Genomic DNA, 23,292 nt, shown 5'->3' on the forward strand with positions numbered 1-23,292 from the left:
CAAAACTGTGTTATGCTCAAGTAATCATTCTGGGAAAATCCCCTACTGACTATCCATTGTCTATGCATAATTGGGTGTGCATATAATTAAAATCACATGCATTGCAGGAACATACACAGTAGAGAAATAATGAGATAATCTATCTCTCAAAACCGAGAACAACTCAAACAACATCCATCGGTAACCGACGTGCTACTCCTCTTGAGCCCATCAAAGGAAGCTCTGAACAACAAATGGGGCCTAGAATATTTTTCTTTACCCATGTGGCCCTCTTGCAGTGAATTTTGATCTTTTCTGCTATTTTGCTCTGAATGATTTCCTTGCTACTTTGGCAAATCTGTACCACACTCACCTTCAGTTCTCTGGATCAGAAGCCAAGAACCTGGAAACAACCCAACACCCATACTTACCACTAGTACTCACTTCTATTATGTTAAAGAAAATATACATAATGTAATCCTACTATCTTAAATTTGTTTTTATTTTTATTTTTTTGGCAGAACTGGAGACTGAGCCAAGGCTGTGCACAACCTAGACAGATGTCCCACTACCACATCATTATTCCTAGCCTTCCTTTCATTTTCTATTTTGAGACATGGTCCTACTAAGTTGCCAAGATTGGCCTTGAACTTGTATCCTCTGCCTCAGCCTCCTTAGTTGCTATAGTTACAGGCCTGCGCCACCAGGTTTGATTTGTTTGTTTGAAGTGAAGACTCTCTATGTTACCCAGGCTGGTTTTGAACGTCTGAGTCCCCATCTCATCTTTTAAATACCCATGACTATAAAGACAGCCACTCTATCAGGTACCATACTGACCTTTCCTAAGTGAACACTTCCATGGTTGTAAGTCATCACCATCATCCATATCTGGAACTTACTCTTCTTCCCAAATTAGATTCTGTACCCATTACACACTAACTTCTTTCCTTCCCTGTTCATTACCCCTAGAGACAACCATACTCATCTCTGTTCCTGTAGACCCTAGTATTTCTGTACCTCATATAAACCTAAAGGAAGTAAACTTCAAAAAACTAAGTTCTTAGAGATCACAGACCCAAGAGATGACAACTGTTGACTTGAACTTCCTTGAGATGCACATTCCAGATAAGACCATGTTAGGCTCCTTCATAAAGACCCTCTTGGCAAGAGTGTCTATTCCAGAGTTGCTGGAGACTGGCATCTCTATCATGTGTGTGCAAGCTAAGTTCAGCGCCTGGTCCATGAGTCTGGATTGATGTCTTTCTTCAATCTAAGAATTTACATACAGTCCATAAAAATTGAAAAAACTATATTGTATTAATGGCAAAAGTATAAATCAAGGTTACATCCGCAAGAATAATAATCTAGAAACAGTCTAAGCGTCATTTGACTAGGAGTTGGAATTTGTTACAGAAAATAAAAAAATAGGTAAGGTCTAGATTCTTATGAGGTTCGTGGTCACTTCCTTTTAAAATTTCTGGTACAGTAAAAATGTCAATGTCAATGGAATTACTAAAGAAGATTACAGCTGAAGATAAATCACAGTGAGACTACATAATACATGTTTTAAGTCTAGATTGTGAACTGAAAAGGCATTTTCTGAAAGTACCCATATGCCACTAATTCTTCCTGCATGCTAAATTTAGGCAATGTATCACAAATAACAACTTCCAAGAACACTGTGGTCCTTGTGGGGCTGGGGGTGGGGGGAGTGGGATGGTCAGAGTGGAGAGGTAAGATTTAGCCTTGGGTTTGATTTTGTGAGCCAAGATGCAAATAAGAAGTCTCTACACCTGCTGCTGCTTTCAAGGTTAGTCAAAAAATGACATACATTTGACTTGTCAGAGTGATAGAAGAGGATTCTGATGTTTATTTTTGTTCAAGGTTTCAAAGAAAGACCAAAGTGGCCTCAGAACAAGGGGTTTCCTCTGGCCCACATGGGATGGGTTATAGGAAGGCAATGGGGGAGATCCGGGGTGCTCTACCTCCCCACCTCCTCTGGGTTTGGTTCAGTGTGAGGGTTAGCTGATATGCCAACTGTGACTCAGAAAATCCAGAGTGTTTAACATGTGCAGTGTACCTTCATGCAAAGTAGTGCCATCTAAGCACATCAAAAAAAAAAAAAATCGGGCTGGGAATGAAGTGCTGCTTAGAGACCAACAGGAGAACATCACTAAGGAAAACATCCATTCTGTAAAAGATACATTTTATCCGAGCACGTGTGGCCCTAAAACATATTCACTAGCACCTGTGAATCTGAAAAGTAAAGAAGACCCAACTTCAAGTCCTGTAGGATGTCCACAGCCCCCTCCTGTAGAAAGCTGCTCTCCACACTCTCAGTGTGGGCTGCTGAGGACCACTGGCCTGCCTACAAGTCAGTCCCTACAGGTCTTGTCCTTCCTTGGGACTCCTCTCCTGAGCTCTTGCTTTACAGTCTCTGTGATTCCTTCTCTGTAGGCTCCTCCCAAAGGCCTTTCCTCAGCAGAACTTCAACACAGTGTAGCACCTCTTTTCAAAGCCTCTCTTGACTCCAGCTCTGTGTTCTGAGTTCTTCCCAGACCCCAGAATGCAGGTGCCTTAGATTAGCATGCAAGCTTGGATTGCTTGATCCCAAACTCTTACAGTGATCACTGTTTGCCCAGTCTCTCAGCTCTTGCTCCTTGAAAATCAGCAGCAAATGTGTTTAAGTAAAGAAAAGGATGCTTCAAAAAGTAGATGCATCTTTTAAAATTCAAACTTGTGAATCCTAAAGGCACAGCCCCTAAGCTGGCTATGACATGTGGAGCTGCTCTAGAGTCATGGTTCCATCCAGGCACACTCCACACTCGTGCCTTCATCCCAGAAGGCTTGAGTCTCAATTTCCACTGCCTGTTGCTAATGGTGTTGGCAGGACATATGGTGAACGTGCTCATTAAGAATGAAAAATTTAGGCAGTCAATATGATGAGACTTCATGGGTCTAGAGTGTCTCTGACAGTTCTACGAAACAACAAAAATCTCACAGAAACTTCCGGTTTCCCCAGCTGTTATAATCCTCTCACTCCCTCTCTGCTATGGTCCCTGAGCTTTAGGTGCACTTGTGTTATAGATATATCAGTTAGGGTTGGGTACCAAATGGTCACTTAATCTCTACATGTTTATGGGCTGTGTTTCTCTGTAATGGTCACTATCTGTTGCAATGGCTGCCTAAAAAAGAGATGAACATGGATGAGTCCAATAGACACGATGACACGGAAGGGAGACACTGCAGGGGGCATCAACTCCAGACGACTAATTACAGGCAACTAGGACTATCAAGAGCAGGACAAACAGGTTTCTCCAGCACAAAGCCCTCTAATTGGCTATCCAATGCCAAGCAAGTGGCCAGACCTGAATCTTATATATACAAGTAACGTTATATAGACTGAATGGGTTACAATGTATATATTAAGGAATATGCATATCTATACACACACATAGCTCACAACAACTCATGGTTTCTTTTTTTTAATTGTAAGACTTATTTTTTTTTTTTAATTTGTGAGAGATCTTCTCTGGGTCACACTTTGGGAAGGAGGAAAACATTGACTCAGAACTGAGAATTCATCTTAAAGGCTAGCTAAGTTCTTGAAGGTAGGGTTCAGGCTCCCAAAGGCAGAGGCTGAATTTAACAGGAGTGTTTGAACTACAGGAGCAAGGCAATGCACTTCAGAGGAGCAAGAGTTCGGGAGTTGGCAGTTAGGGAAGCAAGGCAAGGGTGGCATTCTGCCATTTCTCCTCCACATGAGGAGCAGCACCCTTCTGCAATGTGGTCAACTGTGGACGCTGTGATGGTTGCTATGGTACTGCCGAGGTTGACAACAGGCAGGTGCAGCTGGAAGGGTGCTTTCCTCTCTCAGCTTAGGCACCAGTGTCCCAGGGCCTCCCTTTGATGGGGAGTGCTTTACTACACCCCTCCCTCTTCCACTGTGAACACTTTGATGGGCTATTTTTATTTCCACAGCTGTTTGCTCTACCACCGGAGACAGATGGAAGCCCCAGGGCAGAAAGCACTGTGGTCACCAAGGGGGCAGAGGGTCACCAGGATCTCAGAATGGCTAGTGAGAGCCACTCAGTTGTGATATCACTGCCATTATGGAAGTGGGAAGAACAGTTTTTCATCAGAAGAGACAGGAAACCTCCATTTAAAGGATTTAACAAAACAACATATGTTAAACAAAACAAAATATGTTTAGGATATGCTACTCATACTAGGTTAGCCATGAACCATTTTTTCTTGAGGGTAGAATATCACATGCAGTTGAAGTTCAGCATCCTTAGTAAGTAACCACCTTTCCCTGGGTTCATGGAGCTGGTTCCTCAGAAAAGAAACTCGAACTTAGGAAACTTAGATTGTATTGGTCACATCACACTAGCAAGTTCCTAAGAGTGGAGTCTTAACACCTGGGCTTGGTTCTGTCCATCTGAGCTGCTCAGCCCAGAATTACCAAGTGATAAGGAGTCAGCTGGTTCTCACCTACAGCCCCCTTCCTTCTGGCACTGACTACGGTCAGAAGAACCAAGGGCTTTGTGGCTCATCTCATTTTAACTACAAGAAAGTTTGGGGGAAGAAAAAAAAAAAATCCAAGCTAGACCTGGTGGTGTAGTTCTGTAATTCCAGCTACCTGCAAGGCTGAGGCAGGATCGAAAGTTCCAGACCTGACTGGACTAGAATGCGTTCAAGAGCAGCACGGACTATTTGAGGAGACCCTGCCTCAAAACAGTTTGCAAAAGGGTTGTTGATGGAATTTAGTGGGAGCATGCTTGCTTAGTTTGCAGAAGTCTCTGGATTAAATCCTTAGTAAGGGGTTGGGGGTGGGGGTGGGGGGAAGAAGGGAAGGAAGGAGGGAAAGAGGAAGAGAAAGGAAAAAGAGGGGTTTTATGATACTGGGAACACTGAGCCCAGCACTGCACTGTGAACCTCCTACAGTTTGGCTTGCTGCAACTTTCACCCTGAACTGTTTTCTTTCCCATCAAAAAGGTCAAGAGGTGGCCAACGATTCACCTGCACTGTGATCGAAGGTGCAAATTGAAATCTGCTGTGGTTGTGGTGACAGCTGAGAGGAGACAAGTGATACGTCCACGCACATCCAGGGGTGGATGCCAACCTCCTAACACAGGTCGCCAGAACATGCCAGGGAGCTGGGCCGCAGGGAGGGAAGCACACTCCAAAGGCATTCTGGGCACAGCTTGTTTGTCATGTCTGTGCTGAGGAGCCAGCTCTGCATTTGCTTCACACTCAACCTTAAATAAGATTGCATCACTTCCCTCGCAGGTGTGGACAGGCCCTAATCCACCTGTGTCACTACCTAGCAATGACTTATTAAGAGCACCCGAAAACAGCAGATTTGTTTAAACTAATCTTAAGTAACCCTGCATCTATTTAAATAATCATTTTTTCCTATGGTGAAAAACAATAACAGTGTTCATAGCAAGCCTGAGCCCTGACGTAGCTCTCTACCACTGGACACTTTCTGCTTGCAATTCAACTTCTGACTACAGACTTTGAAGCCTCTTTCTAAAGAGCCTCCAACACATAGAGGCTCCTCCGAAGTAGACACTGTCCCTGCCCCTCACAGTGCTCGGGGTGCCTAGTGTCTGCCAGCCATATACTGTACTGTCCCAACCAGAGCCAGAGACACACTTTCCCTCTGTAGATTCTCTCTGGTTACTCCCACCAAACTAAACCAAACTGCCTTTTAGTCAACTTAAAAGACAACACATGCCATTAAATCCTGTCCCATTTGCTTTATATGTAACATAACTACCCCTCTTGTGGTTGCCTATAATAGCCACATGGATAAGGGTCTTCTAAGGTGAGAGTCCATAACCAAGGAACCAAGGATGTTTGCCTGAGGTAAAACAAAATGTAAACCGTTCACAGGGTCCAAGTTCAGAGTACCCTGTGCCTCTGCAGAAAAGCCCAAAGACTGCAACCAGAAGACTGGAGGTAAACTAGAATGTACAGGGGGATTAGTAGGAACAACGCATAGACAGCTATATCACAATGCAGCCTTGGTGACTGATGACATCTTCCACCATGCTGCAAACATTATAACATAACAAACACCACTCCCTGGCCACCCTATCTTGAATGGTTTTATTTAGACCCAATAGAGTGGCCACACATTTTACAGAAAAGATGCTCAAGTATTTCTGTCCAGCCTACACTCTCTCTGGAGCACTGAATAGACCTGCATTTCTAACAGACGTTGGAATACAACAGGAACATCTCACCCATTGCTCTCGATGTGTGCATATCCGTCAGTTGCTCGGGTGTCTGTGCCATGAAGCTATTATGTAAGATACCCTGATACCTCCCTTGCCCCACCCCACAACTAAACACTAGATAATTCCTTTCCACTTTTTTTTAAAGTTGTTTCTGAGGTGCCTAGAGGTTAGTGGTTGTTAAACCTTTTTGATGGATTATTCCCTCTGTCATTTACATAGCTGACCTCTTTGCTTTTGTACCTATCATGTGTTTGTCTAATAGGATAGAACTACTATTGTCCCTCCTTGTGGTTCATTTGCTTCAGAATCATTCTCCATTCTTTCATTTTCAACACTGCTATATCATTTTGTGTAACAGTCTCAGATCGAATCTGATCTTTTATTTCTAGAAAACAACTACTGCCGGGCGGTGGTGGTGCACGCCTTTAATCCCAGCACTTGGGAGGCAGAGGCAGGCGGATTTCTGAGTTCGAGACCAGCCTGGTCTACAGAGTGAGTTCCAGGACAGCCCGGGCTATACAGAGAAACCCTGACTCGAAAAACCAAAAACCAAAAAAAAAAAAAAGAAAGAAAGAAAAGAAAACAACTACCACTCCTTAGTGCTTCAGGTCAAACCCTTATTTCTAACTAGGAATAGGGCAAGAGCTTCCAGGGGTCTCTAAGATGTGTTTCTCCTCCCTCTGTTCTATTTCTGCACTGATAACTACTGGAAAAGCAGTCTGACTGTGTTACTTGATTAGTGCACAAATCTTGGGTGAGTCTCTAATTCCCACCAGACTCTTCAGCCTGACAAACAACTGGTCCTAGATGAGGCTGCCTTTCCAGCCCAGCCACTCTGATGTACTCTGCTGAGCCTTTCCTACAGGCAGGGACACACCCTGCACTACATCTCCATGTCACCGCATACGTAGTTCTTTACTAGGGACCACACTCAACTGTCCTCACCATCAGTACCTAGCAAGCTCTCCTTATCTTTTAGGACCAAAGAAAACTCACTCTCACCCTTTGCTACAATCTTACTGGCTGCCCCATCCTCCTGGGTATCCTGGGGACTCTTATACCTGATACATATTTGTAACTCTGTACCACTGTGAGGATTTATGTGCCTGTATCAATGTGGAACCCCTTCTTATTTCTCTTTGTATCATCCAGTAACCCAGTAGGCAGGAGAGCAGGAGCACTCCAGGGAAGTCTGATGAGGAGGGACAAGATGTTTGCTGAAAGCCTGGCTATGCTACCAGAAGGCAAACAGAGCCCTTTCATTCTAGAGGTTTAAGAAACAGCATATTTCCTCCAGAATCATCTGGTATCAGGGGGCTCCAGCCTTCCTCCTGCCCCATGCAGCCTCGTCACACTGGTGCTCCATTTGCAGATAGGATGCTGGCAGAGGAGCACCAGGTAGATAAGAGCCAAGCTCCTCTGCACTTGGCTGCCCCACACAAGGAACTTAAGACAGCTGAGTCAAGAAAGAACAATTACTAGACAGTTTTCGATCCCTACAGTAATTATTTCTATTTGAGTCATATCTATTTAAGTCTAGGGTTGGCTTCAAACAAATTTGCTTTAACACACAAGAGGTACTGCAATTCCTGACCAAAGTAGGTACCAATGATTTTCAGATGACATCTAGAAACTTTCCTAGAGAAGCGAGACCCAGCTAAGGTTGCAAGAAACAACCATCAATTAGAAACTAACCCCAGGGCAAAAAAAAGTTGCTTGTCTCCAAAGGCACTGGGCTTCACTACCAGTGGGTAGTTCAGTGCTTGTGGAATGCTGTTAAAAAATCAAAATCACCCAGGTTGGAGGAGACAATGGGCATCTACACAGGAGCCACTGCCCAGGGCTTCAAACTGCAACACTAGGTGAATTTGTGAAGCCTAAAAGAAGGGCATAAACACATTTCCTATGTCCAGTCAATCCAGTAGAAACAGAGCCCTTTCATTCTGGAGGTTAAAGAAACAGCATATTTCCTCCAGAATCAAAACAAAGGCTCTATCATTACAGACATGTCCTGAGCTAGCTTGTGCCTTTGAAGATTAAGACAACTTGAAGTGAATGATGTACTTTCTTTGTATCTGCTGACCACAGACCACAAAGGATGTTTGATGGCACATATCATACATGAATCCATGGCATACAGTGATAAAATACACACACACACACACACACACACACACACACGCTTTTTCTAGCTAAGCATGAATATGTACACGCAATCTACCCATTGTTATCACAGGTACTAAGAATATCACTCACCAACCTTTTTCCTGTCACTCAAAGAGATACTCTTGTTGCAGAAGTTCTTAACCTATGGGTCGAGACTTCTTTGGGGGTCAAACAACCCTTCCATAGGGGTTACCTAAGACTATCTGCCTATCAGATATTTACATTATGATTCATAACAGTAGCAAAATTACAGCTATAAAGAAGAAACAAAAATAATTTTATGGCTGGGAGTCACCACAATATGAGAAACTGTTATTATGGGTCACAGCATTAGGAAGGTTGAGAACCACTGCTCTTATTAGAACAATTCAATTAAAGATTAAAAGAACATAAAGAAAATAATACTCCTTCATTCTTGGAAGTCTGTTATGATCCTTTCAGACTCTATTTATATATGTAATAGAAATGTAATTGATGATTTTACGTTTTATACAAGAGATCATATTATAGATACTTGTTATGATTTGTTTCTGTTTCTTAATGAGTTCTTTAAATACACAGACATCTCCTCTTTAGGGATTGCTTCAAGTATTTTTACATATGCATGGACTGAGACTGGTCCCACTGCTGTGCCATTATCAACATTGTGTCCATGAACTTTAGTATACCCCAAATCTGCACATCTCTGTGTGTTTAAAATGGTTTGGGACTCTATTCTACTTGTGCTAGAAGAAACGTGACTTACAGTTTCCACAACTTAGGTAAGCCTGCACATTCTCATACACCCTGCCTGTTAGGTCTCTGTGTCCTAGGCACAGGAGAACACAGTGGGCATCAGACAAGAGAGGCAGAGGAGAAGGCAACACCCAAGTGTATGCCTGGGGAGCTACCCCTTCCTACACTAGAACAGGGACTTTTGCCCTAAATGTGACCTCAGTTTCTTACCTCTAGGACCTGCAAAGTCCAAGTCACCATCTCCTTCAACCCCACAAGCAAACCTCAAGTATCACAACGCTTCTGTTGACTGATTGATGAAGTTGTGTGATCTTTTTTATGGGTCCAATCTCCCAAAGCCAACCAAAGGCTATTTAGAGCTCAATGAGAAAGTCACTGAACCTTCTGAAGGGATTATAGGTTAGTAATTCGACAATAGAGGCTTTAGTAGCACCACAAAACTAGATACCATGTATGCCTTCACTTCCTGGCAAGTAAGGAGCTGTGGCAGCAACCTATGCACTGGAGGCTGTGACACACTAATCAGACACTCTGGTACCACAGACTCCTCACATGAAGTCATTCTTGACACAGGTCTGCTTTCCTACATCAATGAGACACATGTGACCAAAGACACGCTTTCTCATTTGGGGATGGGGTTAAAATGTAAACAGTTCTTTGGTTTTTGGCAAGCATCTACATTCCTGTGTGTCAGAATGAATTATATACCATCAGAACCAAAGAAACTCCACAAAGGAGTGGAGTGCCTACCCACTAGTCCAAGACTGTTACATGGACCAAAAAGACTTGGAACATTAAACAGAGGTTGTCACAGATGGACAAAATTCATGTCTTAACCAAGAGCACACTGTAGGTACTACAGAAATGAAAGAAGCCTAAGGTCTCTCTTTCTCTGCTAAACATACAGCAGTGATTAAGTCTGGGAAAAAGAGGCTAGACTGCATCAGAATGTGCTACATGGTTGTGTTATTGTACTGAACCACTCAGGGAAGAGGAGGAGCAACAGAAGCATCCTTCCTTAAACTTTAAATGCCCTCCTCTAACTCTGGTTCTGGCTTGAAAGCAGATGATCTCTTCATATTTCAGAAGCCAACAAAATTGAGGGACATAGGGCAGGAGGACCAAGGTTCCTACAGAGACTTCTATCAGCCACTGAGTCTTGCTCCATGGTCAAAGTACAGGACTGGCCAGGCAGATGCAGCACCTAACCCTGGTGATTATGTCCTCATCAAGAGGCATGTGAATGCAGACATCGTGGAGACACAGAGATAACAGCCTGTGTCAGAATAAACAGTAGTAACCAAGTAAAGCAAAACCACAAAATTAAGATACTGGACAAGAATAGCTCAAAAACTGTCTTTAGTGTTAAAGGAAATAAAAGCAGGATCATTAAGAATAAACAAGGCATGGTGGCACATGCCTGTAATCCCAGAACTGGGGAGACTGAGAAGGAATAGGAAATGTAAACCAGCCTAGGTTTCACTGTGAGAGCCTAGCACATAATGAATGAATACATAAATGCCTACCTATGAAAACATGCTAGTTATTATCTAATCCATATATACTAAGAGTTCAAAATACAAAACCAAAAACATTTAAACCAAATTCCAGCTCATACAATCTATCCACTAAACATGTAACATACATGTATGTAGATTTGATTTCTCTATTGAGTTAATCAATGCACAATTAGGATCTTTGATGTGAAGAAGCGGTGATGGAATGAGAGCACTTTTAAGGCATTTCTATTAATAGTGAAAAGTACTTGTTTCCTGCAGGTGCTCTGTCAAATACATAGAATGAAAAATGAAACAAACTCTGAAATTTTTACATCCGAAAGACAGGGTTCTGTTTCTTTTCTCAGGGGAAGAGAGAGACCTTTCCTTGTTCAATACTGCTTCCTCAGTACCTACAAACAATAACACTGAGTTTCTGATTGGAAAAAAAAATCACCGCTTTTTTCATCTTTTCTCAATGCTAAAGACACCATGCTCATACTAGTCTGTCAAATAAGGAAACACTTCTTTTGTGTATGTGTGTGCATGTGTTTGTGTACATGCTAGTCTGTGCATGTATGTGAGGGTCAGAGGACAACCTCAGGTAATGTCCACCATTTTTTGAGACAAGGTCTCTCTCTCTCTGACCTGGACCTTGTCAATAAGACTAGGCTGGCTGGCCAGTATGCTCCAGGGATCTCTATCTTCCCAGTACTAGAATTACATGCAGGAACTACCACACTTGGTTTTAACATCAGTTTGGGGAATCAAACTCAAGTCCTTTTGCAAACATGTTATTGACTATAAGTACTTACTATCCCTGCAACCCAGTTAAGAAAACACTTCCTAATAAACATAAGCATTTACCAGCCACAGCCCCAGAATAGAATCAGATGAACTGTTATATCATGAATACTGTCACTATAGGTCTAGAGGGGTTTTTTTTAATGAAATTAATCTATGTATTAATGGATTTTCCCTCTAAATGCACTAATAATATGTATTTCAATGACTGACATGAAAGTTCAGTCCTAAATGATTGTGTCCAGGAGAAAGACCCTTGCCTTTGCAATGAGAAGACCTCAGAATGTAACCCTGGCCAGGGTTCATTTTCTGACATGTGGAGTCACCGAAATCAGTTATGTCACAAAAGAGTAAGAAGGATTCAGACTGCTTGCCAGGCTTGAAGCCTTGGAGGATCAGACCACAGTGAAGTACAAAGGAGGCTCCATCCTGGTTCCCTGTGCTAGCTTCCTTCTGAACAAAATACTGTGAGCTGATTATCTGAATTCCTAGTCACTACTTAAGGCCCATTCAGATGCATGCATGCTCAATGCAAACAACTCCCCAGATTTGTGAATGGAAGACAGAGCTCACTCTTGGGTCTTTACAGTCTTCTGTTTCTATTTGATTTTTTCACCTACCTTGAGCCATAGCCTTCATTAGGCTGTAATGAATATGAATATTTACAAAATAATCAGAATATGATCCAGTCTGTGCATTAGATGTTCTGCCAAGGCAGACTGGGGTGGTGAGCACACTTCAGTATCTTCAGTGCCTGGCCCTGGCCCTGCATATACTAGTTGCTCAAATATACCATTTGCCTGCTCCCTGCCTCCATGTGGAAGAGCTGTCCTAGAAAGGACAACAACTTTTATCAAAAAACAACAACAACAACAACAACAAAAAACAAAGCAGAAATTTTCGAAATGAAAAGGGTAAAAAAAAGAGAGGGTAGTGAATATTATCAAAGTATATAATAATCAGGCATGGCAATATCACAATGAAATCATTAGTTTGCACAATTAATATATGCTTAAAAATAAAACTGTGCTGGTAGTGGAGGAACAGGCACACTCTCACACCTGCTAGGGAGACCTCAACAGGCACACCCCTTCTCTAATGTAGAAACAGCTATAGACACTGGCATCAGAAGCATCAGCCATGGTAGCAAAGGACTGAAAAAAGGAGCATTCTGGGAAAAAAATCTCTGGCCTAGGACAGAAGAACTAGCTAAACTGGCCCTGGGGACTTTGGACTTTTTAGTTTTACAATGATGGAGTCAGGAGAGATCACCTGTAGAAACCCAATTCTGCTGAGATTTGTCAGATAAAAGGTAGTAGCTGGGCTGGGGGGGTGTGGCTCCATGTTAAAGCACCTGTCTAGCACGTATGAAGTCATAAATTTGATTTCTAACAATACACTCGCGCACACAGAGTGCGCGCATGCAGAGAGAGAGAGAGAGAGAGAGAGAGAGAGAGAGAGAGAGAGAGAGAGAGAGAGAGAGGAAGAGAGAAGCAGTGGGAATAGAAAGAGAATTACAGCTCCTTAGAATCTCAGAGGGAGAGGGAGTGGGGTTCCTAGTGAGTGAGATCCCTACAATTATGTGTTACTTTATTTTTGTATGTGAAATATGTGTCCATGTTTGGTTATGAAGTGTGCACAAGAAGAGCCCAGAGATCAATGTTAGGTATCTAATGACTCTTCGCCTTACTTTTTGAGACACAGTCTCTAGGGAACCTGGAGGTTACTGGTTCAGTTAAAACTGGCTGGTCAACAAGCCATCCTCCTGCCTCTACCTCCCCAGTGCTGGGGTTACACACGTGCACTGAGGTGCCTGGTATTTTTATCCAGGTCCAAACTCAAGTCTTCATGCTTCTAAAGCAAGCACTTTACTGACCAGGCCACCTCTTCAGCCCCTTTTATGATGTTTTTGAGGGTCTTCATTCTTCTCTGAGCCTGACTTGGTCCCTAAATTATTTTCAGGTTACCTCCTCAGAAATGTAGGACAGGGCAAGGAATAGGGGGATGTTAGAGTAGCAGTGAAAGGCCATTAAAGGAAATCCTTTGGTAAAGAGAGCAGAATCTCTGGCCTGGGTAGGGACCTAACAGTCCAATTGGTCCTGGCCAATTGCTTAGCAAAGAAACCACTCCTGGGAAGGCAGGCTTACTTTAGAAATAAGCAGAAAAACCAGTCCTTTAATGAGATACCGTTCCTTCCCAGAGTTCCTATCCATAGACAGTAGCTTACAGGGCCACAGTTGTACAGCTTCGGACATTTTCTGAATTACTCAGAAAAGTCAGCTTCTCCTTGTTTTCTTGCTGTGGGTTCAAAGCTGCTTTCCCTGACACTGGGCTTCTTTACTTTTTCTCTAAAGCTATGGCTGTGTGGCTGCCTCGTGTCTGACTTCCACCCCAGCATACCGGTGTGGCTTTTTTCTTCTCTCTACCATTCTCCTCTTGGAGGCAGTTACTGAGATTTGCAGCTTGCCTGTGCTGGGTGATTTTTCTCTTAAACAGTAATAGAATTGTTCTTGAATTTCAATAAGCAAGCAAGCAAAGTGTCTTCATTCTGGAAGACCTACTCAGACAGTTTTCTGAAGAACCAGACTGCATTTGGAACTCCAGGCTTTTCTCCCTGAGCTGACTGTCTTATTCCATGTCTGAGAGGCCACATAAACCCTGTGTCATCAGAAACTCCTGGTTCCACTTGAAGACCAAAGACAGTGGCTCAGCCACTTTGGAGGCCTGAGATCAGTGGTTTTCAGTCTTTCCCTCCAGGCATGGTGGTAGAAGTCTTAGACACTTCAAGTGCTACTCTGGAAACTTTCTCCAAAATCAACCAAATAATGGTGTGTTATATGTAGTACAACTAAAATTTAATAAAGTATAAGCTTCCTATTTAGTTGAAAAATAAATGCATAGTGAAAACCAACTAAGCAAGTTTCAACTCACCTGTGTGGTGGATGTAGTTTAGGACATTGTACTGGTCTGGAATTGTGACAAAAAACAGATTGCTACACCGAGAAAGGATATATATCCAGTAGGACTAAAACTACAGAGCCTTCGCTTTTGCCTATGACAGACTCTCACAGTCATAAAAGTCAATCAATATGGAGAGGTACAATCTGTACAAAGGCAGTCTTGGGGCAGGGTCTGGCCCTTAGCATGGCAGATGCTTGAGGACCCTTTGGTCACTGGACTGGAGATCATGTATCATACCAATAAGCATGCACACAAGATCCTTGTTCAGAAAGACTGAACAGATGTCTATACTGCAACTTGTAAAGGTTTATCCTCCCAGCCTAACCAGGATTTTCTCAGGAGCCTATGACATCCTAAATTCCCTAAACTCATTTTCCCAAAGCATGACATCACATACCCCCAGCAGCTTATCCTCAGAGAATCCCCTCATTAACTCTTGAAGCAGGTTCAATGATGTGACCACATGCTCTCACTTGGCCTCTCTTGCACTGAAAGCTGGTCTGAAGACCCTAACTAAAGGCCTTGATGACAAAAACCTCAATGCCTTAAAACCCCAAGATTTACTGACATGACCCAAGAAGTACTCACACCATAGAGCCCCAGATATGGCTCCCTGGCAGTCTTGAGAAATCCTGCCTGGGTGTAATTTGGACCCAAATCCCCTCATTGGGGAAGAGCCCACCTTCTTACCTCCTGTTCATCCCAGAGAAAGGCTGCCCAGATTAAGCTAGGGGAGTTTCATAAATATGTCTGGCTTTGAAGTTCTCAGAAAACTCCTTCCCCATTCCCTTCAAGGATCAGGGCCAGCAGAACTCAGAGCTGTGGAAGACCCCACACTAATAACTTCCTAGCCTGTTCTCCAGATTGGTTATAGGCTGTGGATCTGAATTTGGAAGGTGGAGCTGGATTTTGGAATTTCAGAGAGAATATGGCTAAACAAAGTCCTTAAACATCTGGAATTCCAGTAACTTAATCACTGTGAACACCACTCTACAAAACACCCCACAGAGAGAGCTGGAGAGGCTGTGAAGCAGCTTTATAGAAACATAGTAACGAATCACCTATGACATACCAAACGATTGCAGCAAGATCTGCAATGTTAGACTACACTACGCTGTAAACCGCAGTGTGACCTTCAGTAAACATGAGTGCTTTCTATCAGGCTCAGCGATGATAGGATCCAATGGCTATGACAACATTCCGAGGAATCTGAAAGCACAGCTGGTAAACTGTAAGGGCAGGAGGATCATGTCAGGAAAATACAAGAACTGTAATGAGGGGCACAGTGACTCCCTTCTCCATTCCCCTCTTTTCTTTGTAAAGGCAGTTTGTCCCTAGAGACAAAGTACACAGAACACGATGGGCATGTAACCTGTTCAGAATGGAGGCCCACAGTCTGCCCTGAGCTCTGGGGTTCATGCACACAGGAGCTTCTTTATACCTGGGTTACAATCCCACCTGTTTTACTTTCCAGTCCAGCCAGAGTTTCTCTGTGGGATAGAACGGCTGGAGTTGTCCCACTAGACGTCTAACACTTCAAGACCTTTTATGTAGGTGGAAGTCAAGGGACTGAGAGCACTGCGTATATGACAATGTGTCCCATTAAAATTAGTATACAATAATAAGGAAGACTTGGTGGGGGAGGGTGGGAAGGACTGCTCTGCAATTTATTAAAATAAAGGAAACCTCAAGCTTCATCTTGTGATTTAAGAGGAAGTCAGCCATGACCACTTTGCAGTTTACATGTCTATATTTTAAACACAAACTATCATTAACAGATTAAACAATTAATACTGTTTTACTAATTAATTAATTAATTAATTAAAATAGGAATAACTATTTTCAATGTAACTGTTGGACTAAAAAAAATCAAAACAAAAACAACAACAACAACAACAACAACAACAAGAAGCTTTCATTCCCACTGAGACTAACACAGTGCCCTAGCCAACACCCATGGAAACAGCAGAAGAAAGTGTGAGCTTCCAACTGGAGAGAGCACGGGGGAAATCTGGACAGTGGTGACCATCTGCTGCAGGCTTACAGACCACTCCTCAGCCTCCATTCTCATCTATACACTTTAGCTTGTTTTGTACTGGCTCAAACCTGGAAGCTCCAAAGCCAAGGAAAATATGTGCACATACATATATACATACATATGTACATACATACATATGTACATACATACATATGTACGTATGTAGTACATACTACCTATTCTTGCATGATATGACTTTCAATGAAAACAGCTTGAACCAGGATTCTTTGTTTCAGAACAAGTACCCCTCCCTTCCTAACACCCTACCCTAAAATAGAAAAAAATGTATCACAACCACACAGGCATTGTTTTCTAAAACGAGGTTAACCTGGGCTGTGTCTCGGCAGAAACAGAAATAGATTTTGCTCCTGTTCAACAGCTCAAACCGTCCATCAGAGTAAAATTGAAGATGTTTTTGGAATTAGTGTACAAGCAGACACACCCTGTTTACCCCCCCCAACCCCCACCTAAAACAGCTCTCTACTGATGTTGCCCATTCAGACCAGGCCTGGGGAAAAAAAAATCACAGGGGTGGCTTGCCTGCCTTCCTGTCCTTTACTCCTTAAAACAAATGGTAATAGAACTTTTGTGGCAAACATCACCAGGAAATGAGCAACTTGAATTCGTCAGGATCCTACCAAAGCAGAAATAATTTTGAAAACAGCAATAGGTTTTACTTATTTAGCTCTTTTTTTTTCCTGTAGTTATAGAGATGCAACCTAGATCTTCATGTGTGCTAGGCTACCCTACCACCAAGATGCCCTCAGCCTAAATTTTAATTAATTAATTAATTAATTATTAACACAGGGTCTTACTCTGTAACCTAAACCAGGCTGGAATTCACTATGTACCCCAGGTTGGTTTTGAACTTGAAAACACCTTCTGTTGAGTGCTGGAAGTACAGGTATGACTTACCACTAGGCTCCAAATTGTAAATATTCTTAATATTCAGAAGGAAATGCAATGTCTGTTTATTTTGAAGCACTTTGAAGAAAGAGTCAAGCAATCAATGTAGCAGAAGTACAATGAGGATGCCCTCTCTGTCAGGGCACAGCATGTCCTCAAGTGGGCCCAGGCATCTAACCTGAAGAAAGTGAGCTGTCCACAGGGATATACTATTGTCGGACTATGGCTGCTTTCATTAATGTCATGTGCACTTCACAGAGTATAAATACACACACACTCACAGAGACAGACAGACAGCCCCCCGCCCCCAACGGTTCTTTCTTACCTCCAACATGGGCCTGGCAGTGTCATGCACAGAAAGAATGTGTGTCACCTTGTTTCTGCTCAATTGTTCTGCATCTCTTGCATCTGCCATCAAAGATAAGAGTCGGACATTTTAATAGTCTCTTTGAGTTCACCGCTCTTACAGCCTAGGCAGAAAACAGCACACAACTTGCAGATTTTTTTTTTTCTTAAAACTTTATAACTGATCATATCCACAGTAATCTAGACTGGTGAAATTAGGACTTTTGCTTTTATATGTTTTGTTTTAATTTATTTTTGACTGATGTAACTTTTGAGTTCAAGTATTGTACTCAGATTAAAAACCACTTTAGCCGGGCGGTGGTGGCGCACGCACGCCTTTAATCTCAGCACTTGGGAGGCAGAGGCAGGTGGATTTCTGAGTTCGAGGCCAGCCTGGTCTACAGAGTGAGTTCCAGGACAGCCAGGGCTACACAGAGAAACCCTGTCTTGAAAAACCAAAACAAAAAAAAAAATTTAATTAGGAAAGCTGTTAAAAGAAATACAAGATGTAGTATAGTACACTTGTGTAGTATGTTTTTACATGAGACACATATTATCAAGCATGTTTATTAAAAAAACACAGTTACCTCCTACTGATTCCTTAAGTTGAATGTAAAATCCAAGAACCCATTTGCTAAAGAAGTCAGAGATGTAAAATGGATAGTCCTTACCCTGAGAGAAGTAAAGCTTGAGATGGGACTATGGTTTATAATAGCTATATCGACGTTACAGCAAAATCAAACCAATAATAATCCAGAACGTTTTCCAGAAATTCCACACAGAATTATCAGCTGGGTATTAAATTATTTTCATAAGAAATTATGGCAGCAAAATTATATTCCCTTCTAATGTGCCCACTTGTAGGAAAAGACTAATTTTCAGATGCTCTGAGTTTAAAACCTCAGCTAATCTACAAAACAGTTCAGCCAGAAAGAAGTCCTGCTCTTCTGAGTGCTTGGCCCTAGACAACTTCTTCAAAGGGATTAAAAAAAAAAAAAAAAGGACCAAAAAGCGAGTATTCCATGATGTTCCATGAGAAGATCTGATGACGTAGGAAGTGGCCCAGGGCCTGCACCAAATTTAAGTACTCTGGAAACTCTGTACAAACATCTACAGCCAGAAATGTATATGGTGGGATATGCCGTAAACAGGCTTATTGAGCTGTGGAATAATGAGAGAATGTCTACTCTCCATGGTGCGTGTGTGTCTAAGGTTTATCATACACAACCTCTCTGGGAGGCACAACAGAAAGGCTAGTTCTTAGGTTCCAGTCTAGTTCTAGGGCTACAGTCAAACTAGGTCATGTACATTCCCAACAAGCCCTGGAATAGAGCAAAAACTAAGAACCAATATTCTAAATATTCTGCAATGTTAGGGAAGGGTCTTTAAATGTGATGTTAAAGTTTGCTTTTAATTTGAAGATTCTCATTAATTCGACCACCTAAGCTTCAAATTCCATCTTGAAAAGCAGCTTTATACTTTGCATACAGCGATCTCAACCACAACCCTGCACCATTATAATAAATTGGGGTAACACAGCTTTGAATCACACTGTCCTATAAAATGTAGTGTAGAATGCCTTCCAAAGGATCATGTGTTAATGGCTTGATCCTTAGGTTAGTGCCACTGGAAGGTGATGGGTCCATCAACAGGTGATTTGTAAGTCATTTGGGCCATGTCCTTGAAGGAGATAACAGGACACTAGTCTTTTCCTCTCTGTTTTACTTTCTGCTACCATGAGGTGAACAGAATCTTCTCCTGGGACACTCCCAACAGATGTGCTGACACAGTTCCAAAGGCAATGGGTCAACTGAAACCTCCTCAACAGAAAGTAAAGTGAACCTTTCCTCTTTTTAAGCTGATTACTCCAGATATTTGTTATAGTAACAAAGAACTGACCAACACAAACAGGAGAAAGAACTGTGTAGGGAAGGGCTGGCTAAATGACTCAGCAGGTGAAGTCAATAGCTTTGAAGGCCTGACAGCCAGAGCTTAATCCCTGAAGCCTTTGCAAAGGTAAGAGAGAACCAAAGCCTCAAAGGTGACCTCTGACCTCCACATTGGCAGCATAGCATGAATGTCCACATATTCCCCACCCCCTCAAACACATTAATAAATAAGATTAAAATAAAAGGAATGATTCAGGAACCCACCCACACAATCACCCACACAGTCACATCAACGTAGGATGTCACAATTTCCTCCTGTATTTGCAGTTTAGACATGTAGAGCTCAAGACGCTGGAACCCGCAGGCAGCTGGATGGAAAGCCGGATGGGGCAGGGTTCATGACACTGTTGTTCTTCAGCGCTCCTCCAGATCAAGTCCATAAGAATTTAAATTTTAAGAAAAACTAACTGGCAGCTAACATTTGCACAAAATAAAGTTTCATTCTGACATCTGATGCATATAAAGTACTTTAATCATATTTAACCCGTTCCCCACTGTTGATTTGTGCTTTATCATCTCCCTTCTCTTTACCCTTCTCGCATGCTTCTCATTCTGTGTGTGTGTGTAAGAGAGAAGGGGGGGGGGAAGATACACTTGTATTCCTGAGTCTGGCTATTTCACCTAACATGATGATCTTCCACTTCTTCACTATAGATTACATCTTAGCAATCACTATTTGACATCATACAAAGCCACCTCTCTATAGCCAGGAGATCTATAGCCAGTGGTTCAACCAAAATTAGATCAAAGATCTTTGAGAAAGTTGCATTTGGACTGAACATATACAAACGTGTTCTTGCCACTGTTCCGTAAACTATGCATACAGTATAACTCTCACACAACATGCACCCTGTATTAGGCAATCTTCTAGAGATGTTTGTTTTAGCTGCAGAGGAGACACGCAGGGGTTCAGTGTGGATGCCACATCATTTTAAATAAAGAATTTGATTTTGGGTTTTGGTTTCTGTGAGCAGTCCTGGAGCTAGTCCGTAGCAGATGTTAAGGGACAATATATTTGATGGATTATTTTTAACAGTTATTTAATTTTATTGTGCTATAATACACGATGATGGTCAAGTAAAAGTATGACTCACATTAGATTCACCCTTGTAAGAGTATACATATATGCCAGTGGTTTTTAGCACATTCAGAGTTGTGCAACTATGACCACAATTAACTCAAAATGTTTCATTACCCATAAAATATATTTTGTAACAGCTTACCATTTTAAATTGTGGTTTGAAGATAAAACTGTAAATCTGTGAATAAGGAGGGCCCCTCTACCACACGTGACCCAATGCACTGCTGGGTCCCTGAAGACAGGGAAGAGCCAGACTTGGCCAGAGTTGCTGTGGCACCTGCCTGCTCTCTGCTGTATCACAGGACATCTGCATGGTTGCACTACTCTGAGGTTACTCGTTCCCATAAAGCTCAGCTGTCCGCTTGAGCATGCATGAAATCCTTCATCAGTTTGGTTGGATGATGACAGTGGACCTTTGGTGCATACTGATCTCAAATCACTGGACACTCAGGACATTCAAACTGGAAATCCACAACCACAGCCACTATGGCAATGAGCTGTGCACACAGCATAAAGTCCCATAAGTTTGAAATCAGATCTTCCTAGGGTCCTTAAAAAAGGTATTACCAGGGTAGTGTCAGACACTCAAGACTTGGCCAGAGTCACATGTGCCCAACCCACTGAGCTCTGGAGGGGCAAGGGGATTTTCAATCTGGGATGAGGGAAAGTTCTGGAAATAGATAGTAATGATGGTTACACAACCATGTGAAGAAGATACTTAGGGCTTTTGGCCTGTACATGGATAGCCAGAATGGTACATTTTGTGATACATAATGTATGTATCTTCATTAAAGAAATAGAGAATAATAACTCACCTTTGAAGTTGCCAATGTACAGGCCCGGCAGGATCTGGAAGAGAGACACAGGCATGACTGTCACAGGATGGCAAGTGGACAGTGCTGCTGCCCAAAAGATGAGGCTCACACAAGATGTCCCAGCCAAGCCTAGGACAATTTAACTACAGCTCCAGGATATCCAACAGGTCCAGCCTCCTTGGGCACCTGTACTCAGATACATACAACCACATGAAGATGCGCACACCTACCCATAACTAAAGATAGTATTTTAATGGCAAGGAAGACTCTATGGAAGACAAGGGAAAGGTTAACTCAACTCTCCATAAAACAGACAGAATGAGGAAGTGGCTAGGAAAGAAAAATCACTAAGAGGAGGCTCACTGGTAGATGCCAGGGATTGCAGAGTCCATGAACTGGCTTAGCTATATTCTTTGGTTATACTGAACCCTGTGGAATGCGAACAAGGCCTAGCCCAGAAGAGAAGACATGGATCCTATGCAGGAACGAGGAGAGAGGACAGGCAGTGGAGGTGACGTAGGAGAGTTGGTCCTGCATTGAGGATATTCCACATTATCAGGGCTCTAGGTTAAGTGTTATGAAATGCTACCAAGAACCTTGGAAATGTCCTTGAGGAAAAAAAAAAGCTAACATCATGTGAGAAATATAGGGTTTCTCTACCACAGCACCTCTGTCAATGGGACCAGTAGACACCTTCGAGGGTAGGTTTTACATTTTCACCTTCCTTTGGAATTCTAAAGAGCTCACTACAGACGCCACAGGGGGACAGATACCAGCTCCCAAGGGACTTTACAGCTCTAATATGAGCATGTGATCTGAGCATGAATGATAATTCAGAAGCCACTCAGTGTATCCCATGGCAACACAGGCAGTGAGCTGGTGGCACACAAGCACTCTGGCTGTGCTATTGACATCTTGGATTTCCAACTAAAATGCTCTCAACTGACTCCTTGTGCTCCAGGTATGATAACCCTTGAGTTTTGTCCCCCAGCCTTCCTGGCCATTTGCCCTGTTCTCCTAAAGTAGCTATATTTGGATTTCACAGCTTATAGCCAAGGTTTTTAGTATGAACTTTCAATAGCAAAAAAAAGGGGCAGACTGTGGGAAGACAAGTTTGTGGCCTGCTCCTCCTCCCTGCCCTTACTGGGTCCTCCTAAGCGCCAGTCTTCATGTACAGCTTTCAGCATAGACTGTAGGTAGGTTCTGCACCCAGGCACTTCCAAGACTGGCTTTCCTGTATTTTCGGTCTCAGTCCTACTCTTAGTGTGTCCCCCAGTGTCACCTATGCCTGAGGAGATGGCAATAACATTCCTCTAACTTAGCCCCATGGACACAGGCAGGGCTCCCAAGTGATGGTATCCAGATTTTATGGAAAACAGCCATTTTTACCTTATTTTTTAAAATTCCTTAACTGTAAGATACATTAAGAAGGCCCATCTGTGGTCTGAGTGTAGCCAATGAACAGTCTGTGACCTCTCTATGTGCCACCGCATCAGGGTCCTTCAAGGACTGGTTCTGGGACATAGGTCCATTAAATGATACATAGTCCCTTATGAAAACAGCACTGTATTAATAAGCATACATGTTCGGTCATCTCCAGATGACAACAGAAGCTGGTATACTGTACATGTTGTGCCAACAGTTGTGCACTTTCTTGTTTAGGGAATAATGACAAACAAGGAATGTCATAAGTCCTTGGGATACAAGCAGCCATTGCAGGCCTAATTATATAGTACAAGAATGAGACACAGGCAAACAGTGCTTAAGCA

The 23,292-nt window shown here is 42.6% G+C and overlaps 1 protein-coding gene across 2 annotated transcripts in view; it reads right to left on the minus strand.

The window, feature by feature from the left end:
• Dusp22 (dual specificity phosphatase 22) overlaps positions 1-23,292 on the minus strand; it is a 50,069-nt gene that overhangs the window by 20,998 nt on the left and 5,779 nt on the right. For both annotated transcript variants that reach the window (XM_028775686.1, XM_028775685.1), the window contains exons 2-3: positions 21,524-21,557; positions 17,659-17,741 (exon numbers count right to left, since the gene is read on the minus strand). In XM_028775686.1, the coding sequence (XP_028631519.1) occupies positions 17,659-17,741; positions 21,524-21,557 (117 nt within the window). The remainder of the gene's footprint in view (positions 1-17,658; positions 17,742-21,523; positions 21,558-23,292) is intronic.

This window comes from Grammomys surdaster, unplaced genomic scaffold (genome assembly GCF_004785775.1).
Source record: "Grammomys surdaster isolate TR1022 unplaced genomic scaffold, NIH_TR_1.0 258, whole genome shotgun sequence".
In the NCBI taxonomy this organism is placed as follows: Eukaryota; Metazoa; Chordata; class Mammalia; order Rodentia; family Muridae; genus Grammomys; species Grammomys surdaster.